Below are 22,694 nucleotides of genomic sequence, written 5' to 3'. Positions count from 1 at the left end.
TGCAAATCCGTGATGCACTAATGTACCATCATAAATCAGCTCCTGCTGATATCAGAAGGTCTCAGTTTCCCCGTTTATAATTCAAAAGCGGTCATTGACATGGTAATATGCGATAACTGAGCCTGTTAATGGAGAAAATGCTAATTTGACCCAGTCTCAATAACCGGACTCCACTGTAGATATATATATAAAAAAAACTGTCAGTATTACACTCATCCTACCACAACATCATTCAGATAAGGAAAAACTCACAGACGGCAATTAAAGGTTTGTTTCATGGGTGACTCCATTTGTTTGTATTTGCACACAGACGGCAGAGAAAGTTGGATGGAAGTGTGATGGATGATATTTAAGAATCTATTGTTGGTAACACACACAGTCTCCTCCTCCCTGCGTGGTTCACACCTGCTCAACCAAACATGACTATTAGTCAAAGTGACAGCGAGGCGAGTGCCTCACCTGCAGAGAAATATTCATCTGCATATTGTCCTGCAGAGAGGAAATGATTCGCATAACATTAGTCACCCTTATTAAAAATTTTGGAGATTTGTTAATGTATCTGTCCAGCTTTCGGTTAAGTTTTTCCTCTGTTATTTTTGTCTTTGTTCATTTTAAAACCTTTTCTCTAACTTACTTTAACACGCTTTGCAACAGAGAACAATATTTTCTATAAAAGGACACATTTAATCAGCACTTTGTTGGTTTAAAAAGAAATTGTCTGCTTTAGAAGAAACATCTTTTAAAAATTATGTTAAAGAACAAAACATTTCATGTTCACCGACCACCTCCTCCTTTGCCTCAGGTGACCGGGCTGAAGGTTCAGAGGGAAATCTAGACAATGCTCCAACCAGCAATGGCAACAACAACATCAGCTTGACATCCAGCACCAAGAAGAGCTTCAGCCTGGAAGCACGCTTCAGCTTTCTGAACCTGCGACGCCCACGAGCCAACAACACCAAAAACACAGACAGCCTTTCCCAGAAGCCCGAGCCCGAGCAAACTGTGGTCCTGGTCAAAGGAGTGTGAAGAACAAAAAGAGAACGTGTTGAAAGGACTTTGACTCGCCCTTGACTCATTTTGAACCAAATTGGTGTGAGCTGTCTGTAAGCTAGCTGCCACTGCTGCACTCCATTGCCAGTCTTTGTGGTCAAAGAGAGACTTTGAATGTCATAGTTAGTGTATATTAGCTTTGTAAATATACATCTGTGATTTCCCTTTCTGAAGGACACGGCACCTTTTGAACTCCTCTATTACATATCAAGAGCACTGTTATGTTGGCAATGTTTTTGTTAAGGGTGGTGAAAGCTATAAAATTGTTATATATTCTTTCTTTTTTTTCACTAAAAGCTGAAAATGCGTCTGTCACAAAAGCAAATGTACACTAACTGCGTGCATCTGAAACCTGCTCTATTAAACAACTCGTAAAAGTGAACTTGTTACTGTTAATGACATGCTGTATACTATGCAGAGAAGAAATTCTGCTTGGCACAACAGTGAAAACAAGTGTGGAAATGCTAAAGCTAAATAAATAACTAGTCTGACCTGTGCTCCTGTATTTGTTTAGAACTATGTTGTAATTTCGAGATTGTGTATGTGACGTGTCTGAGTTTAGATTCGACTGTTTTAAAATTGTTTATTTTCCACATAAACTGCAAATATAATTAAATTTGAAACCAAAGCATGGTGGCAAAACCAAAGTGTCTCAATTATATGCACAGAAACATTCCCCATACTTCCCCTGAGCTGAAAATGAGGTGAATGATGAATGAGGTCACCATAAGCAGAAGTATTCCCTGTGAACCAAAAGCTCAGGCTTGAGCTACTCTAAACACTCCCTTTCAGATATTTTCTTTCTACTTGTGTCAGTGTATCATCGAGAGCTTTTAAGGTCATCTTTTCTTTACGAGGGGCAGCCAATCAGAAGAAAGCTGGCATAAATGTGGGGAGAAGGGTGAGTGGATAAATCAAAGTCTAGTATAAGATAAATAAGGATTATTTTGAACTGTGAATCAGAAAATCTACTGTAGTGGAGTCCAAGAATAGAAATATGGTGTTGGAAATGTGTATGATCGGTCCTCGTTAAGACAGGTTTGGTTTGTGGGTGTCGAGCTGAGACGACCCAGCTGGTTGCCACAAAGGGCTGATTGTGGCCTCAAGGATATAAAAGACTGACCTGACCTCCCTCTTTCCTCCCCTCCATGTGGCAGGCAGGCTCCTGAACTGATGGACATTGACTTTCTTCTCATCCAAGCATCCATCACAGCACTGATTTACCGACTTTTCTGTTCATCTTATCTAAATAAAACAGTTAATGCTTATTATACTTGCAGGGGCTCCCTCTTGTGTTGAAGGTGGAGTCACGTGTAAAAAAAAAAATGAGGTCTTCTCCTTAGTTTGTTAGCATTACGTTACAGGAGGGCCCTCAACACCAGTTGGTAGTTTTTTTTAAAGAATAACTGTTACTTGTCCTCGGGCCTGTTCGCCGAGTATCAGTGTTTTCATGCTTGGTGGAATTGTTGAGACAGACAAAGGTTTAGTGATGACACTACATGGTTAGGCCGTTGTAAAGCTATTTAACCTGGTGCTTTTTTGGATTACCCACCCTGTAGGCATTAGTGACACGGTCCACCCAGGTGCTGCTGGATAGTCTTTTTTTGTGCATCACATGATTACACTTTTGTGTATTGTGTACAGGGAAGTGTAACTGAGACGCAAGGGCTGGAGTTTAACCAGGGCAAGTACGTTTAACACGCACCTCATGCAACGCATGAAGCCTAGGGTTGAGACTAAGAGCTAGTTGGTGATAGGCAGTTAGTGGGTGGGGAAGTAGTCCTTTACGTCACACCAGTCACTCAAGTTCTAATATTTTTTGAGTCCCAGTCTCTGCCCATCTGAACTTCAGAGGGATCTTCTCGAGGACATGGTCCCTACGTAACTGAAGCCAATGAGCCACTACCTGATCGGGGTCAGAAAGTTCCTGTTACAGTCCTTAGAGACACAGGTGATTTAGAGCCCAACATTAATCAGTCTGTTCTTCCACTTTTCCTCAGAAACTGATAATGAGAGTTTTGTACTGTTCAGAGAAACAGGGATGAACCTGTTGAGTCTGATGTTGACCTCTGATTTGGTGCAGAGGGAGGTTTGTATGGGAGTGCATGCCCCTATGCGTGTTCCTTATGTGTCAGTTATTTTAAGGAATGATCTGACTATTACGTGCGCTTAGATATATTACACTTGCCAGTGGTGTCTTCTGAACAGGTAGTTAGGGATAGCTGTAAAGTGATCAGGATTCAGAGAAGAGAAAGCTTGGTGAGGACATTACCACCACTTATTGTTTATTGTTTAGGTTATTGCTTCTTTGCCTGAAGGTTTAGCAAGATGAACAATAGAATATTTTAGCTCCTGTTAACAGAACAAAGAGACCGTATTAAATGTCTAAAGTGAGAACATGTAGGGTTTTAACATACATTCGACTTTAAACTATTCTGTAAGGATCTTAAGAATAGCACATTTTTCGAATCTTAAAGCATGTGTAACTAAATGTGCTGATAGACTTCTTCGGAGGCAACTTGTGAAGTTTAAAATTGTGAAAATTGCTTTGCAGAGATTATGAGGCACTTAATTTCCACGCTGACATGTTGGCATTTATCAGAGCCACATGTGACATGAGCTTTGAAAAGAAATTGGAGAGGGCTGACTGGGCTGCTCAGTGTTTTCCCATGCCTGTCTTCCTGTTTGCACTTTAACACTGACCTTTTAGCTTTTTTTCCCTCAGTGTAGTTGCACACACAACAACATCACATTAACCTTTTTGTCTTGTCATGGTGTTGCCATCATCACATCCTCTAATTTTAAGGATGTGTAAAGACACTGAGAGATGTGCTGTTAGAAGCACAACAGGCCTCACCTGGGCATGAAGCTAGTATTTTGTTAACTGTCCAATTACTTTTAAGCTTCTGAAAATGGATTAAAGCTGTAATTCCAAGTTAATGAAATACTTGTATTAAACACTTCGATATAAAGCTTGAAGACTTTAAAATGAATTATTGATACACAAAGAAAATAACACCTAAGCCTGATTATTGCACACTAACATAATTCATCATTTTTCATGTCTCCTCTACTTCATATACCTTGTTTTAAGAAATGAATTAAAAACACTGATTTTTAACAAAAAAGACTAAAAAAAGATTATGAGAACTTACCCCCTTTTTTCTTGTCCAATCACAGCACAACCTCAGTAGTGTCTAAACAACTGCCCATTTCAATGAGATTTGAATACAAATAGAACAAACAAAGCTAACGGTATGACAAAATTAAGATCACCAGCTCACCTCACAGCTTTCATTTCTGCAAATTCTTCAGAAGCTGATAAAAACTTTAACTGGCTCTGCTTCATCCGACTGCTCACTTGAAACACCCTGTTATCACAACCTTTCGTGATGATTTTCACAGTTGGATTTTTTTTTTTTTTTTTTTTTTTTTTTTTAATATAAAGGATCAAATGATTTTAGGGTCAGATTGCCACACAGATGATCAAGACTGATATGGCTGGCTTACCTTTTAATTTAACACTAGATGTCTGACTTAACCCTCTAGCACTGGATCCAGTGTTTAAGTCAGCTACATGCAATCATGGCTCAGTCAGATGTGGGGGAGGGCTTGAAGTGTTTCTGTAGGGGTTAGGTTATCATAAGGCTGATAGCTGAACATGTCATTAGCACACCTCTATAGTTGACATGATTACTTCTGTTTTGCTTCAGTACAGGATTGCTGTGGGCAGAAATACTGTTATCTGAATATGGCACGCTGGCTTCAGAGGTAGATAACGTGCCATACTTGTGATTATCTGCACAAATAATTGAAAAACAGCACACACAGAAACAGGTATAATTCTCTGTATTCAAATTCTGAACATGCCAGTCTACTCAGCGCTTAGTGCAAGTTCTGCAAATGTCATCATTCACACAACAGGCGGCTGCAAGATTGTCTTGTTTCATCTTTAAATGAGTCGGCTAGTCAGTAATAAAAAGACAAGTCAGTATGGTGAGAGAGGGATATTCATTACAACAATAAATTATCATCAGTAAACAGGTGAAAAGAAGTCCCTCGCAATGGATATTTAAAGCTGAACTGCTCGCGTCAATCTTTTTACACACCAACATTACTAATTCATTTACAGTCCGTCTCCACTGCACACTTTTCCATTGCAAAGGAATAATGGTACACAGACAAGATGTACATGATTCACATGAGAAATTAAAATATTCAAAATAAATTGATTAAAAAGCAAAGCCAAGATGAACAGTTTTATCTGATTTATTGTGAAGAGGTTTCTGTAATGTTGTGAACACTAAGCGCACAGCACAGCATCCCGTGGCGTGTTACACAACAGAAAATCCATCAGCAACTATTTTGATAATCACTTAATTATTTGTGCAAAAATGCTTCATTTATAAGTTTATTTAAGTGATGATTAACTCTTTTTCAGTGTTTTACACCACTGTAAACTGCATGTTTTGGATTTCTCCCCTTCATTTTATGAATAAACAATCCAAATTAAATTGGTGAAATCATTAATCACAGAAGAAACAGCTGTGCGCAGACTGAGGGTGGCTCACGCAGGGGTTTACAGCTGTGCATTGTGCTCAGTGAACACAGACTTCTTCAGCATGCAGCCATGGCACTACAGGGCCCATTATACACCCTGCAATGTTTGCTTCGTGCACCGACGGTGACATTTATATTTGCTTTATGGCATTTTTGAGGGAACAGAAAAACTTGAGGTTACAGAAACTGAATGGTGCATGACCATCCAAAATGACACTAAAGCATGGCTTGTGCCAGTGGATCTGACATCAGTGTCCTCATATCCATTCACAAGGGCGAAAATGACAAGTATAATGGCCCACAATACACATTTGTAGAGTGAATTATATTAAATTATATTAAAGTTAAAAATAAATTAAGTTTAATAATTATTTCCCAAGTGTTTGCTGTCTGTTACTTAACTTCTGAGTTTGCAAAATAAGAACCTGGGTTTTAATCTACCATCCCTGCTGGGGCCTTTCTGTGTGGAGTTTTTATGTTCTCCCCGTGTCTGCATGGCTTCTCTCTGAGTACTCCAGCTTCCTCCCACAGTCCAAAGACATGCAGTCTGTGGGTTTAGGTTAACTAAAGGTAAATTGGCTGCAGGTGTGAACTGAGTATGAATGGTTGTCTATCTAGTTGCACTAGCCAACCTGTCCGTGGCGTACCCTGAATTTTACCCTATAGCAGCTGGGATAGGGTCCAGCATAAAAACAAAACAAAACATAAAAATAAAAAAATGGATGGATGGACTGAAGAAAGTTTTCATTACTTGAGCTGTTTTTTCACGAGCTTGTCTTTACAGTAAGTGCTTGAATATCAAAGAGATGGTTCTTAGGTCCTCAAACAACTACAATAAGCTCTGTGACAACTGACTGAACTCCCTTCACTTTTAGTTAAGCTTTGATGCAATTAAAAGCTAAAACAAACAAACAAACAAAAACCATATAGTAAGCTGACCATATCATTTTTCAAACTATGTTCCCAAGGTGAAGCATAAACTTTGATGTTGGAAACTCCAGAAAAAAACTGGCCTGTAGATTTTGAGTCTGCAAGTTGCAATGCAATGAGAAGAGCACTGAACATTTCTTCTTATGAGATCAAAAGTCCTTCGGTGAGTTGACTCAATGTTCTCCCATTCAAATGTCTCTAAGCATACACTACAGTTAATGAGCATAATATTGGCCGGCTGCTTCCACATGATGCAACATATTCCTCATGTTAACTTCAGCATTGGTATTTCAGGGTATCTAGCCCAAATCCAAATCTAATACAATCTCTTACAGAAGTACCTCTATGATTGCAACACATATTGTTGCCCAGGGATTTGTGATGCAATTGTAAAGGTTGGCAGAGATGAGCAGCAATGAATATAGCAGCAGCATCTGTACATGACAGACTGCTGATAGCTGACATCACCCAAAATAAACTTTCTACACTATAAACTGAGGAAACACGGTGACTTAGGATGAGCTGCTGTTTGCACCGATGAACCAAACAGTAAACACGATGAAAAAGAGTTTAAAGTGCAGTGCATCGACAAAACAAAAGGTAAACATATAATGGGTACTTGGCAAGACATTTAAGTTTGTAACAGTGACAATCAGACATCTACACGCACCCACATACGCACGCTCATGTATAACAAACTCAACGTGAAGCCTGTCAGTGAAATCAGGCTGATGTTTCTCACTCAGCCATCACATCAACAGACAACACGTAGAGACATCATTCAACTGCTGCCATACTGGATTCCCTGTGATGCTGCTCTGCTGCACTGCTCCTGAGAATTAAAGAAAATATTTTGTTGGTCGTTCAAAGAAACTAACTGCCCCTTCCACCTGACATGTTAACTGTTTTTTAAAACAGCTTTTTTTTGGCAGCTTATTTAATTGCTAGAAGAAGTGGATATCACAACAGATAAGATTTCAATATACTTTGCAAGTGATTTAATTACTTCTCAGAAACAGCATGTTGTGTTTTTTAACTGTGGTTGTCAGTGTCTTTGAAGCTTTGAAGTAATGAGCACCTCAAACATGAAACCCTTGGACTACTTTTCTCATTTATATGAGAGTTATTCATTTTTTCCCCTGGTCTTTTAATTAATTTTGAATTTCAGCTTCATCTTTTCATTTACTTATGTGTATAGTTCAACACTGGTTGGCTTGCTGCTGGTCACATTTTAGGCTGAATGCACTCAGCTACAATCCAAAAGTACCGTCATATCTTAAATACATAATCCTTGTCTTAAAATTAAACCTGTGATTCGAAACCACAAGGCTGTAGCTCTTTAGTGCTGAGGTGTTCACTGCAGTAAAACAGATCCTGTGAACAAGTAGAAAAATCGGCTATGTTTAAGTACCCATGTCACTAATTCTGCAGCTTCAACCTCGTTACTGCTCCACATCCCGATGAATCCCAGATGTGGCCGTGTGATCATTATTGTTCCATGAAATCACTCAGATTTGCCTACAATAAGAACAAAAATCTTGATACTAATTGTTCTATTTGAGGAATTCTGTGCCTTATTAGGGTAAAAGGAGTTACTGCTCTTAACACCATTACTTTGTGAGGCTTGTAATGGGCTGTTTTTAAATTTGGCAGAGATGTTATTTTGTTTTTGTTTTTTTACTCATGTCCCAAGATGCCTTGATGGTTGATGCATTTTAGTCCATATCGAAGTCCCTCTTGATTATATCTCCAGAACAGATTTGTGGTATCCTTGATTCAGTTTTGAAATTCAAGTCCACATCAGAAAAAGGTCTCAGTAAAAGAAGGGGAAATGCTAGCAGCAGTCACATTCTGGGCTTTGTGGAGGCCTTGGCACTTCCAAAATGCAGTTTCAGAAATATATTCCACAATGCCACCAAGTACCTTCCTCCCAATCCCAGCTCCATCTTCATTGGAGCTGGGAGACCTTGAGGGGTGTAGTACTGCTGAAGTCCAAAAAGAAGGGTCCTTCCTGTTTGGGCAGGAAAGTGGTGGGGGTGACGTTATAGATGCCTGCTGGGACATGATCCACCTCCATGTAGCAGAAACCACATCTGCAAGAAGCAAGGAAGAGGCTGTGACGTCAATTTATGGCAGAGGGTTGATGTCATTTCAGAGGTGTGGGAAACTAAACATCACATTTTCATTTTAAAAGATGAGCCAAATTGATCAGACTAACTTTTCTTGAACGACTTTGACTAAAAGGTACTTTCTGTAAATTCTTTTATTAAAAAAAAAAAAAAGTTTTAATCTTCCAAACCTAACCAAATCTATAAACAGCATAAGTTATTTTTATTTTATTTGTTTAAACCAGGCAAGTAATCAGGAACACTTTCAAATTCTCTTGAGGAAACTAGGTTTGCTAAAAAGACTTAAACATCTTAAACAGCAGCAAAAATCTGAAAACATCGTAACACACCCACTGATAAAAAAAAAAAATGCTGCCCCCTGGTGGTAAAATCTAAAATTACTGCATGTGAAACACTGAACTGACTCAGCTATACCCACATGTTTGTAAACAATAAAATCCACAGCTTAATACATATTCCTGCTGACCGTTTTAGTATTGACCTGTTAAAAATTTATTGATGGTACAGATCTACAATCGCAGATGGAAACAAGTTTTTGAGGAACAAAATTAATTGATCAATATCTTAGAAATATGCAAATTGTAGTAAGAAACATTTTTGTGATCTCTTACAGGAAAATTCAGCAGAATACATTTAATTTTATTTTAATGAATAAATACTTTCAATCAAATGAAAATTCATTTTGCCCTCAGAAAGTCACAAAGATATCACATTAGATCAATGTACTGCTCAGTTGTAACAGCGGTCCTGATGCTGTAACTGAACTCAAATAAATCTTCTGCAGTGTTGATAAATGACCAGACTTCAAACTCAGTTTATGGTCAGGATGGACTTGTTGCTCTGCAGCCTGTGTACCTTTCACGATGATGCCTGCTCATTACTGTACCTGTAATCGCCACTGCTCTTCTTGTGGAAGGCAGCTGAGCCTGGATCACCCACTGTCGACACTGTCACCATCTCAAACCCAACGCTGTACTGCCTGCAGACACAGAACAGAAATAAAATGCAGAGAATGGCAACTGACTTCTACACAGATCAAAGATGCTCAAGCTAAAGTCGTAGGGTTATTCATTGTTGAGGAAAAATCACAGCTTTTTGTTTTGCCTTTATTTGGTTTCCTGCAGTGCATAGTTGGACTTCAGTGCAACAAGCCTGTGCGTCTCAGTATGTAAGGGATTGAGCCAAAGGATTTTTATATGCTAATGCTACATGAGAAAGGTCACTTAGCTGTTGTGCTAATAAGTCACTTAAAGCTAGTCAAACAAATATGCTTGAAATGAAGTAAAATATAATGGCAGGACAAGTGGCAACTACCTAAAATTATTGCCATTAACGAGGAGTTTTAATGCCAGAAAAACAAAACAAAACCACTACAAAAACATCTGTCATTGGCATGGTGAACAAACGCCTTAGTTTTGTGCCATTTGCGTCACTGTTAACCCTCCCTACAAACAACTAGAAAAGCATAACCTGGTTTATCTGTTTATCTGAGCCGAACATTTAACAAATTCAAATTCCATTTCACTTCTGAAGTATTTATATAATAATGTAGCACAGAGTGACAAAGACTTTCAAGTAGTTTTGGCTGTGCTGACATAAATTCCATCAGTTGGTTAGAGATCTGAGGTATGCTAAAATAAGAGCCGTGACCACGACCCCGGAGGACTAATTTAACCCAATTTTGTTTTATAAAATCTAATTTTCCCAGAATCTTTTTGCTGGCATTTTCTAAGTAGCACATAAATACCCAGACTGAGAGGTTGATGATGCTGATGGTTTCAGTGTTTGTTTTATGTCATCATTTTCTGCTATATGCAGATTATACAACTACAAGCACAGATGAAGTAAAAGTAAAACAAGCTTTTAAATCTATTGGAGCTAAAACGACATGAATGATTTCAATGAAAATTGAAAACTGTGCTCCTATTAGGATATTATCGTCATATGGAGACCCAATTTACTCTATACCACATATAGTATATTGCGCCTCAGTATACCAACTAGGGTATAGGGGGCTCACCTGGATCCTCGGAGCTCGATGAGCAGTGGTCCGGAGCGTTCCAGGTTAATCTGATAGATTGGGTTATTTTTGTACGAGTCTTTGTAGTTTCCACAGCCACCGGCACTGAGCCCTTTCCACTGACCATTGATCTGAAGACAGAAATAAAGTCAGTAAACATAATATCCACAATATCCAACTGTTTGCACAACGTAAATACATTCACAGAATACAGTTAATATAATGTTGTCTAATTTAGCTAACAAAATTGCCCAAAAATGTAACAGTACTAAATTGCATGACAAAATACATAATGCACAGAATTTAGTTGATGATTTATACATAGCATACCCTTTTTGTGTGAGTGAAGGGATTTGGGATCTTGGAGAAGGTGAATTTGCATCCAGTGTAGACCTGCATAAAGAAACAACCTCCATTATTTTAGGGTTCACATTGTTAGTGGGCAAACTGCTCAGTAAAATATTCAATGAAAAACAAAGGAAGCAACCAAAAAAAAAATACCCTGCCTAATAATACTCCTTCATCATCTAGAACTTTGTCAAAATGTGCATATTGTAGCTCCAAACACTGTAAAAACTGTGTGTGAATTCTTAACCATCTGCTCATGAAATAGATCTTTTATATCAGTGCCATTCTGGCAAAAGAAACATTAGAAAAGAAATCAGATTTTCTGCTTCCGGCTTTGATCTCTGGTGAAAACACAATGAACACGAGAGAGTTCAATCAGTTATTCCAAAGATGATATTCATAGAGAAACACTGATGTGAGCTGATAGGAGGGGATTTTTTCTTCACGGCTGGCTTGTTGGAGACAGAGGGAGAGAGAGAAACTGAGAGAAAGCCTGCAGTGTTTACAGCAGTCGTGTTGCTGTTACAGAATTCGTGTTGCTGTTACAGAATTCACACACACATAAAACACAAAGCTTCCAGCTGACACGTGCACACTAGTGCACGTTGTTTTTTTAATGAGGGATTTCAGTATAAACTGTTTTCCCAAGTCTTCACTGCGGTTCGCAAGAGGAGTCCATGAATTATAAATAACTAAAAATATATTTGGGTCACGCAGCACACGCGCGCACTTAAAAAGTCCCTGAGAATCTAAACTCAAGGACCTGCTTTTTCAGACAAGCTGAAGTGGGTGTAGCAGAATAATGTGAGAGGTGAATTTTCATTTATAGGGAGAGGAGATCAGAGAAGAGCAGTCACTGTTCCTAACTGCATGTATAAGTATGTACAGTAAGTCTGACAGAAAAACAGACATCGTGCTTATTCTAGCACAACCAGGTTTTGATCCTTATGAGTTTGTAGGAAACCCAACTGAAACTTATAGATCAACTTGGCTCCTGTGTACTTGAGTTCTGACAAAATGCCCAATAGATAGCTTTGAAACTGTTGTTACCAGCTGTCACATCAAATTCTAGTTAGAGTTAGAAATGATTTCAATAGTAAAAAAAAAAATAATGAAGACAAGACTTTTTAAATTACTTTTTAGACTGTACTTCTGTGTATGAGCATAAACAGAGTTAACATCTCTCACCCGCAGTGTGTAGTTGATGGTGTTCTGTTTCTCGTACTGGGAAACCACCAGAGTAAAGGTGTGTGTTCCTGCACTGGTCAGCTTCATCTTGGTCAGATAGTGTGGACTGTTGATACGGATGCCATCTATGAAAGGAGGGGGGTCCGCTGGGGAGGAAGAAGAGGTATTCAAAGTAAATAACCACACTGTAGCTTACAGATAACGTAAAACTTTCTTCAAACTGAACTTCTAACTGAATTTCTTCTTAACCTCCAGTATCGATTTTATAGGGTAGTAAATGTTAGTGAAGTTTTTCTTTGTATCTTTGTAAAAAGAGCGATGCATCACTAAAGCTAGGGCTCTGCAATAGACTAATCTCTTTCTTCCAGGCATCTGACCTTGCTGTATGCGACTGTAGGGCAGAAATAAAGGCCGTCATCAATCTCCTGCTACCATTCATCTATAGTGGAACTCTCCTTGCTCGGTGGTGCAGAGAAAGAAAAAAATGTCCTCTAAAGCATCTATCAAACCTCACCTGGATAGTAAACCTTCTTGCCATCCGTCTTGTAAACGACCAGCGTGATGAACTCTCTGTTTTGTGCAAAATCATCCTGGACAGACACAGTCATAGCACAAAAGTGTAGCATTACAGTATCAGGCCACCACATTAATGGAAATGAAATCTGGATGAAATAAAAATATATCAGATCTGTGCCTTTACCTTATCAGTGATGTGTCTGGTGAGAAGCACCCACACAGCAGCACCACCAGCTGGACACTGAACCTCCAGCCTGTACTGGGGATTGTTGGCAAGACTGTAGACATCCTTCACTGGACCCAGCTTTCCATCCCAGGTACTGCAGATGGAAAAGAAACCAGAACATAGACATGTCAGTGTAGAATATCACAAAATGTACCAGAATATTTAAGAGTAAGATACTATGTGATGTTTTTTGTTCCCTTGAATAGTCCTTAAAATGTGAGCGAAAACCTCTGCATCCATAAAACATGAGTAATATAAATAAACAGACACCTGTGAATACAGGAAGAGTTTTTAAAGAGTGCAGGATTCCAGCTCAGGTAGATGACATCATAGTATTGACAAAGGTCCTCCCATGCGATCCAGAACACACCTGGAAAGCAAACACAAGTTGATCGTTAACACTAATTTATCATTTTTTAATCATTTTAAGTTTGCCAAGAGAGATAAAAATTGTTTGGATTTATACCCTCACAGTGACTTCAGGTATATACTGGATTTCATTAGCAACATATCGACTATGTCATAAGCCTATGAATAAAGTCGGCACTGCACATCATGGTGAGTAACTTTTGTAACTTTTGCTTTCTTAGCAAGTGATTTTAATTTTTAAACACTCTCCAATGTTCATTATTTGTAAAGCATAATATTTTAATTCTATCTCCTTAAGTTCTTCTGTGGATACTATTTCATTTTGAATTAATTTTTTTATTTATATGGCACCCATTCACAACAGCAGTTATCTTTCCATCTACTTTCTTCTGTTTATCCAGTTTAGGGTTGGTGGAAGCCGATCCCAGCTACCTTTTAGGTACACCCTGATCATGTTGCCAGTGAGTCACAGGGCGGACACAGAGAGACAGATAACCACTCACACTCAACCTTTTTACCTATGGCCAATTTGGAAACACTAATTAACCTAACCTGACTAACTGCATGTCTTTGGACTGTGGCAGAAAACCAGTGTACCTGGACACCGGGGAGAACATGCAAACTACATACAGAAAGATGGTGGATCTGGTAACAGTAAGAAGGAATCAGTTGGCTAATCTATCCGTCCATTTATTTTCTTCTTTTTATCCAATTCATATTTTATTAAACTGCAACACCGGTAAACTGTCTTCTGAGATATTATAATGGCAAATGTTGAAGATTTCAGCACCTCTGTCTCTCTCTGTGATGGGAAAGTGTAAACCAGGGGTCCCCCAATCCCAGTCCGCGAGGGCCGGTGTCCCTGCAGGTTTTAGATGTGTCTGTGATCCATCACAGCTGATTTAAATGGATAAATTACCTCCTCAACATGTCTTGGAGTTTTCCAGAGGCCTGGTAATGAACTAATCATGTGATTCAGGTGTGTTGACCCAGGGTGAGATCTAAAACCTGCAGGGACACCGGCCCTCGTGGACTGGGATTGGGGACCCCTGGTGTAAACACTAAAACCACCTGACAGAGGCAACCAGAGTGAGGCATACCCTCTATTTAATCTAACACTGTGTGAGTAATTTTATGCATGACGCAAACTGCCACATATTTCTATAACATTTAAAATACCGTTTGATTATTTAAGAATGTGACTAACATTTTCACAAGGTTCTTAAATGCACACACAGTAAGTGTACATACAATGTTTAACTTAAAAAAAAAAAAGTAAAAATAAATAAATAGTACATTAGTTACCAGGAACAGAAAAACAAACCGACTGTAACAGCTAAACTGCGACAGAATATGCTCCATACCCTGGAATTACTTAAAGACAGAATATAAAGACCAATGTGTGTGACCAATTTCAAAGTACTGATTGCAAAACTCAATAAACTCAGATACCGTTATCAAACTTCTGAGCTGTCTTGGGGTCAAAGTTGAGGTATTTCAGGAGCTCAGGTGTCCAGTTCTTCTCATCGCGCTCACTGTAGCGTCCCTTCCACCTAAGATGACTCCATGGATTCTTTAGCTGCAGGAATCGCATTTTCTACAAGAGAAACAAACCCGCAGGTATGAGGTTAATCACACAAGCAGAAAAAAATGACTTCACTATCTACAAATACTACAAACTAGTGTGTTTACTAAACATTTACAATGAAGAATATAAGAATGAAGTGCTCATTCTTCAGTTTAGTGTGCATGAGGATTTTTTTTTATTTTGGGAAGTTTAAAAACCCCACCCTACTAGTGGTGGTCAGAGGGCCCGGTGGCGCCAGTGTCCGGCAGCCTCGCCTCTGTCAGTGCGCCCCAGGGCAGCTGTGGCTACAATGTAGCTTGCCATTGCCAGTGTGTGAATGGGTGAATGACTGAATGTAGTGTAAAGCACTTTGGGGTCCTTAGGGACTGAGTAAAGCGCTATACAAATGCAGGCCATTTACCATTTTACCATAATTGACAATAACTAGTAAAACCATGCACAGAGATCTTTTAGAAGTTTCAGAGATACCTGCAAAGCCGGTTAGCAGGGCTGAATTCAATTCATATTGAAATATTGAGTTCACCAGTGTTTCGGATATCGGCGCTGCAGCAGGGTCAGTATAATATAAATGTCATAAACCTGATTTCCCCCCACACTCCGTCTCTGAGTCAATATAAGGCAGATGAAAAATTGAAGGAAACATTGACTGTGTAACCGCAATAGTAAGACAATCCCATCGTTCCTTTAGGATCATCTTTGTATACAAATTTAACTTGATAAGTGCTTAAAGAAACAAATCAGGTGAAAAGTAGAAACAGTTTCTCACAAACATATCAATCTGATTTTTTTTTTGCAACAAAATTAGTTCCCCCTGCTGGAAATTAGAAAGTATCCACTATCCATTGTGTATGAGGGGCCACTAATGGCTTGATGTATATAAAAATGATGTTAAGCAATGGTATGGACTAATGTGTTAGTGATTAGCTTTTGAATTTAGTTTTATAAAGGACAGTTTCTAAAACAGCTTATTTCACCATTGTCCATCTCAAACTGACAGTATAATGGTAAACGACCAACACTAACCTTGTATTCCCTGATGTCAAGAACAGCGTAAGCGTGTGTTGGCACTAAACCCCATCTTTCCCCTTCCTCCTCTGTCATTACACCCGTTGCTGTGGTGATGAGAACGTCACCCCTGTGAAACCTTAAACAGGAGAGAGAGAAGCACATACAGAGTGAGAATAAGCACAGATGTTTAGTTGAGGAATTTATTATGGCCTATAAAATAATTATGCCTGTGTAAGTCTGTGCATCTACCTCTGGAAGAGCATGCGGAAGGTGTCGTCCCTGTTGAATGACTGATTGTCAGAGTGCATAGCGATGCGTTCAGGAATCCAGCCAGTGAGAGCATGCAGATCAATATTCTGTAAAAATTAGGCTATTATGAAAACAGTTCTTAAGAAAACTAATTTCTTGACTTTGACATCAGACTTTTTTTGAATTCAGAATATATGCAGAAAGTTGCTCAACAGCATGGCTGCAAAATTTAGGAAAAGAGAAGCTTTTTGGAGTTACTAAACCTGGAAGTGAACTAATTACAAAGACACAAATTTATCAAGCTAAAAAAAAAAAAAAAAAAAAAAAAAAAAAAAAAGCACATTTATTTTTAAATATATTTAAACTTATTGCAACTGTACATTCCTTTCTCCTCAGTTCCAGCAAATCCCTGCACAAAATATTTTACTTAATTACTTTTTATTGGGGAGCTATTTTTAGATGTTACCTTTTTGCACCAGGAGAAATCACTAATTAACAAATGTCCCGGTTTACTTACCGAGTTGGAACCAGGGAAGTCGTAGCCGCCCATCACCTTCATGTAGGCCTTCTCAATCAGGGACACCCAGAGCTCGTTCCTGTTGCTGGAGTAGGAGCACAATAACTCTCCATTGCGATCCACTGGGAGGAAGTCATCTATAATAACCTGGAACAGGCAAAGAGTCAGTTCCTCAGTTTAAGGAAAGCAGGAGTAATATAACAAAGATCATAACTATAACTTTTTCTCATGCACAGGAGTTATCAGATAGAAGTAAGACTTTTTCCTCATTTTCCATTTTTTGAAGTACAAAAAAAAAAAAAAAAAAAAAAAAGGGGGGGGGGGGGGATGAATTTGTATACTTAAAAAAAAAAAAAACTATTGTTATATTAAAATTAATGCCAGAATGCATTATTAAATCTAAAAAAAAACAACAACAACAACAACAACAACAAAAAACCCAAAACAAAAAATCAAAACAAGATATTTTCTTTTGCATCATGAACAGATGACATGAGTGTAAACATTTCACAAAGTACTTTTTTTATGCTTATTTCAACTCACACTGTAAAGACAAAATATTTGCAATGCAAATAACCAACAGGTAACAGGTAACTGACTGTTGTAAATCGTTGTTTACCTTCCTGGGAACTCCGTTGATATGGAGTTTGACCATGTACTTTCCACAGGGGTTGTATTCTGGCTCTCCTCGTCTGTTCTGAGGGTAGATTATGCTGCAACACACAAACATGCAAGGTTCAATGGCTATTTTGCTTTTTAGTATGAAAGACAGTTTAAATTAAAATGCACTGCATGCTGATGTGCCATAAAAACAATATCAGTAAGGAACAGAAGCTACACAGCACCTGGTGATGAGTTTTTTGTTGTAGCGTCTCTCGTAGGCTGCACTGATGGCTAAAGAGGCCACAAACGAACAGTCAGATACCACCGTCTGGACAGAAGATGAAATGAGGAAATCAATGTGAATGTGGGTTAATATATAATTACATACATTTAAATACATTGCATAAAATCACCATTACTTTAAGTCTGAGTTTGGACTTTTTACACTGAATGTTTGTGCTCTTTTTACATATCAAAAGGGTTTTTAAATAGTCTCCCATAAAAACGTTTATCTGTGGTGTTACTGTGCCATCTACTGGATGAATTTAAGCAGTGAACAAAAAAACCACCATATCATCCAACCCATGTTAAAGAAACAAATTTTAAATGCATGATTCTTCAATAACTAACATGAGAAAAATAATTGTGGTAAAGGACAAAGTTTGAACAAGATTTTTATTTAATATTCAAATATAAGCATTTTAGAAAATACATGTAGAGATCAATTGAGGATTGTGGAAATAAAATGAAACCAGTCCAACCTGTTTGATGCTGAAGCTGGACACAGACATGATCATCGTGGGGTTATTGCAGATCTCATCTGGCCGAACCCAGCGGGAGAAGATGGCTTTCTGTTTGGGTGACAAAGCCAGTTTCCCTGATTTGTCCCTGGTGAGAAGAAAAAAATAAAATAAAAACAAAAACTGTGTTTAGCCAAGTCAGTCACACATTTTATTTTTCTATGTCATCAATTTTCAACTACAGTAAGTTTCTGTCAGTAATTCCCACATGTATTGGACCAAAGCTTCATATATGTAATGTTTTCTACTGACAAGCCTGCATTTGTTATACGAATTTAACCTGGAAAAACTTCTTACAACCACATCTCAAAGCAAAAGTGTTTTAGTGTTGAGTGTTTCAGGTATCCTTTCCTTCAATGTGTCAAGAAACAGATACTGCAGTTTCCACAAATCTTAAGACTGTCTCCAAAATACATACATCGCACATGACTTTTCTCTCCTGAATGCCTAAGTGAGGCATGTATTAACTTTGAAACAATGTTACTATTATAAAAACTGACTGCAAACAATAAAGCAAACTCACGAGAAAGGTACAGGAAAGGCAAATCGCTCTTTAAGGTCCACGCTCATAAAGGGCACGTAGGCTATGCCATTGATTGTAGATGTACTCCTGAAAATAAAGCATGTTTAATGAAATAGAAAAGCTTTGACACATAATTTTGTATGCAGTAGTATTTACATATTTAAAAAGGATAAAACCATTAGGGCATTAAAGAGCCCTATACAAGTTTTCCAGGCATCTTTTGCATCCAAAGATTTTCAACATAATTTCATCAAAGGCTGAGGCAGTAATTTCATTTGCCACCTGGTGCAGTGATTTAGCACAAAACTACATTCGAAAAAAATTTAAATGTTATACTTTCTAAAAGTTTTCAGCAACTAAAGGGGTATGCTAAAGAGATACCCAGAAACATGGGCCTTTATGACATATTCAGTGAGCCTTCTCACCTGAGTACCTCGATCTCCTCAGATGTGTAGCGCTGACCTTGGGGCTCACTGGACTGCACAGCCCGGACAGATTGGGATTGCTGTCGGTCATTGAGGCTGAAGTCTGGCCCAAGAGGGAGGAACTGGCGGACAGGTCCTCCTGAACTGGCACCAGTGCTGGGCTTGGTTCCAGGAGCCCCCGTCCTGTCCTGAGCTGAAGCCGTTTTGGACTGGGATTCTTTAAGACCTTCGGCTCTGGCAAAATATAGTGGAAGAAGTTTATTTTGGGTTTTTTTGTTTTGTTTTTTTAATATGCAAAAAGTGAAAACAACAACAACATTAAAACAAAAAGCTCTAGAGCATTAAAATGAATGATGAACATTCTAGTTTACAACACAAAATCAGGACCAGTTTTATATGTACCTGTCTAAAGCTTGACGTGCCAGCTGTTTCAGTTTGTTCTGCAGCACTTGCTCAGATGTTTCATTGGACTGGTGAAAACAAAACAAACAAAAGAAATCAGGAAGAGGAATTGTGATTGAAATGTGAGCATGAGTAGGGATAATATGAGGGAAGTTTGAGTGTCAGTCAGTGAGTGACATAATGAAAAACAGAAAGGGGCACAGCAAGATACTAACCGTTTTAATGCACAGCTCCACAGCCTGAGTGTACAGTTCAATAGCTTCATCATCATTTCCCTTTTCATCTTCCTCAAAGGCTTGGGTAACCAGGAAGTGGGCACGTTCCAGGTCCAACTGGTGCCGGGACTTCAGTGGGTCACTTTTCTGTGCTTGAACTAGTGTCAAAGGTCAAAGGAAGAAATGGTTAAGACAACAGGTAATTTGACCTAATTCATTTTCCCATGGAGTCTTAATTACATTGTTGTCATAGAGGATTTTTAATGGACACCAAGTTATCCAAACCTGTTTTTAGCACATTATACTTGAGTAAATGAAAACTCAAGATGAAAGTTGGAAATATGAATATCTTCATTACAAAACAGGCGCTTTTCTTTGTCTCTAGCTAAAACCTGAACAACATGCAGGAAAAAACACCAAAGACTTGTTGGACAGGTCCAGATTAAGACCAGACACTAGATAAGGAGATTAATGCTCCCTAGTCTTTCCTATCTGACCCAAAGACTCATCTTAACTACTGTCTGTCCATATTTGTCTCACATTGTATTCAGTAAGTAAAACAGAATTTAACCCTCCAACAACTTTTCTTGAGCCACCTTTAATCTCTTGAACAGTGCTGAAATAGTGCTTAAACTATCAGTTTAGTAAGTTTACTGGTGCTGCTTAATACAACAGCATACACATAAACTCCACCTTTAAAAATGTCATAAAGTAATTATTATTCTTTGTTAACGCTGGCTCAGACAGGTGCTAAGTTAACTTAGTTGTGATTTTTTTGGTAGCTTTCTGGATAAATGATAGAAAGATGATAGAAAAAAAGAGCAATCAATTTCTACACTTCATATTATAGAAATCACTAAACAGCAATACCCAGCATTACACATCATCTAGTGGTAACAGGACTCTTGTACATTCTGTGGCCACACCCATGTGAACACACAAATCAAGAGCATGAGGAGAGTCATGGAAAAAACTGGTCAGACAGAAACTGAGAATTTATGTCCTTTTCAGTAAAAAAGAGAAACATTTTCTTACTCATTAAACACTTCACCTCTTTTAAGGTGTTGCTCAAGATAAATCAACAACTCAGTAAAACAGGATAATGAGTGTCTTTTAGACAACAAGTTTAATGAACAACATGTGGAGTGTGTTTATTACAGTTTCCAGCTATCCATACCTTAATTAAAATGGGACTATATTCATTTCCAGGTCTATATTTTCATTCTATATTACTAGGGTAGCTTTTATGTGATTTATATTTCACATTAAGCCTTCATTTGTAAGTCATCTGAAAATCCATCAGAAGCACAACCCTTTGGGCCTATTGTGAGGTGAGCTTACCTGCATTGTGGAGGGCTTGAACCCGATCCAAGTATTCATTCACTTTCTCCTGGATCCCTTCCAGTTTGGACCCTGCCATGCCAGCATAAATGAGGGCCTGAGCTGCCTCCTATGGAAAACAAACATAAAAGAGGCAGCGGTTGGAAAAGTATCACATCCGGTCACTAAGTACTGGCATCCAGGGGCACTAGCAACCCTCAACTTGGACCAAATATATTTGTAAACTGTTGATTCGTAAAGTAGTAGACTTCTTAAATCTAATCCTGCGGCTATTACAGAAATGAAAGTGAGTTTGAACTTCTAAGATTAGCAAAATGCTAACCCTGAAAAATGGCAGACGTTTACAGGTAAAACTTATTGGCACTTACCTTATAATAAAATACAGCCTCGTTATATTTGCCATTCTGGTCATGTGTTACAGCTGTTTTGGCAAAAGTGACAGCATCAAGTTCCAGCGCCGCGGAGTCCATGTCGAACAAAACTTGTTGACAGAGTGACAATCTCTCAGTTAGCCAGAACAGGCTAGCTAACCGTTAGCTACCTATAAAATGTCTACAAACAAAATATCTGCTTTTCTCTGTTGGCACTGTTCATTCTATCAACTCGGAAAAAACATAGTGAAGATAATGCTGATACGTGGTGTTGATCCCACAGCCAAAACTGCCACGGTAAAAGTTTTCCTCTGCCTTTTAACAAATGACTACAACATTAGCAGACACCAAAAGAACCATACTGTTTCCGGTAGACAATTCGCGCAGTCGCAGTAGAAACGCTAGCGCTGTTGAAGAGCGCAGATATCGGGGGGTACGACGTTGCGTTCACGAGCAGGGGAAAATAACATTTTTTTTTAATACAGCTAACGTTATTTATTGGCAATTAGTAAAATATTGTAGTATAAGTCTAGTCTTTCTTTTTTTCTTTATGAGCCATACCATTAAAATATGGGAAAGAGGATGATGCAGAAGTATACAAAGGGTCAGAATGAGTTAAATTGTGTCTGACCAGGTGAACTGACCAGACTTACATGGTTATGAGAGGGATAGTGGATATATTGGACAAAGGATTTTGATTCTGGAGCTGACAATCAAGAGGAAAAGGGGAAGAGCAATCGTTTTTATGAGGATTTTTTTTTTTTTCCAGAATCACATTTGTTTACTAAAAATGGTAGAGGATGATCTTACCTGTTGGAAAACTTTACCTGTCTCAAAAATCATTTTTCCTTGCTGATCCCTAATAAACCCTCTATTTCTTGGTTTAAGTCACTACACTCAAACGTCTCAAAATTTTTATGGAAAAAATAGATTGCAGTATGTTTTAAAATAGTCAAAACAAAGATTTTTAGAGAGCTCATGGTTAGAGCTAGAACAAGCACTCAGTTAAAGAGTAAAACTCTGCTTTAAAACTGTTTTAAATCTTCACTTATCCTCTATAAACTAACACCCATTTGGAGTCTAGATATATCAGAAAAAGAAAATACAACATTTTCCCTCATGGCATGAGAAAAGAATTACAAATGTAAAAAATCTAGAACATGTTATTCAAGAAAGAAACTTTACCTAATTCTAATAACTTGTATCAAATTATGAAATCAGCAACAGTAAATTTCTTGAATATCAGTAAATGAAGCCTGTGATACAGGCAAGATTTAATTCCAATCAACTGAACTTAAAAAGTTATTTTTAAAATA

At 38.2% G+C, this 22,694-nt stretch overlaps 2 protein-coding genes across 3 annotated transcripts in view; one reads left to right on the top strand and one right to left on the bottom strand.

Moving 5' to 3' along the window:
• Positions 1 to 1,697, top strand: part of sh3bp5b (SH3-domain binding protein 5b (BTK-associated)) — a 33,333-nt gene extending 31,636 nt beyond the window's left edge. The window contains exon 9 of the mRNA XM_003450313.4: positions 803 to 1,697. Coding sequence (XP_003450361.1) covers positions 803 to 1,026 — 224 coding nt within the window. The 3' untranslated portion in view covers positions 1,027 to 1,697. The remainder of the gene's footprint in view (positions 1 to 802) is intronic.
• Positions 1,698 to 4,882: 3,185 nt separating this feature from the next.
• capn7 (calpain 7) lies at positions 4,883 to 21,776 on the bottom strand. 2 transcript variants are annotated; one of them, XM_005455184.4, is made up of 22 exons: positions 21,376 to 21,776; positions 21,008 to 21,116; positions 19,667 to 19,824; positions 19,452 to 19,519; positions 19,050 to 19,283; positions 18,625 to 18,711; positions 18,063 to 18,189; positions 17,544 to 17,629; positions 17,318 to 17,411; positions 16,699 to 16,845; positions 16,182 to 16,288; positions 15,948 to 16,068; positions 14,789 to 14,933; positions 13,238 to 13,337; positions 12,926 to 13,061; positions 12,740 to 12,815; positions 12,226 to 12,371; positions 11,020 to 11,082; positions 10,690 to 10,820; positions 9,556 to 9,648; positions 8,464 to 8,633; positions 4,883 to 7,372 (listed from the first exon to the last, which is right to left on the bottom strand). In XM_005455184.4, exons 1-21 carry the CDS (start codon positions 21,475 to 21,477, stop codon positions 8,489 to 8,491), a joined length of 2,475 nt encoding a protein of 824 aa, XP_005455241.1. In that variant the 5' UTR covers positions 21,478 to 21,776; the 3' UTR covers positions 4,883 to 7,372; positions 8,464 to 8,488. The 2 variants fall into 2 exon arrangements, with proteins under 2 accessions (XP_005455241.1, XP_003450327.1); XM_003450279.5 differs by having other exon boundaries at positions 4,885 to 8,633.
• Between the last annotated feature and the right edge of the window lie 918 nt (positions 21,777 to 22,694).

The sequence above is a fragment of the Oreochromis niloticus genome, linkage group LG11 (assembly GCF_001858045.2).
Source record: "Oreochromis niloticus isolate F11D_XX linkage group LG11, O_niloticus_UMD_NMBU, whole genome shotgun sequence".
NCBI lineage: Eukaryota > Metazoa > Chordata > Actinopteri > Cichliformes > Cichlidae > Oreochromis > Oreochromis niloticus.
This window is presented reverse-complemented; position numbering and strand designations above follow the sequence as displayed.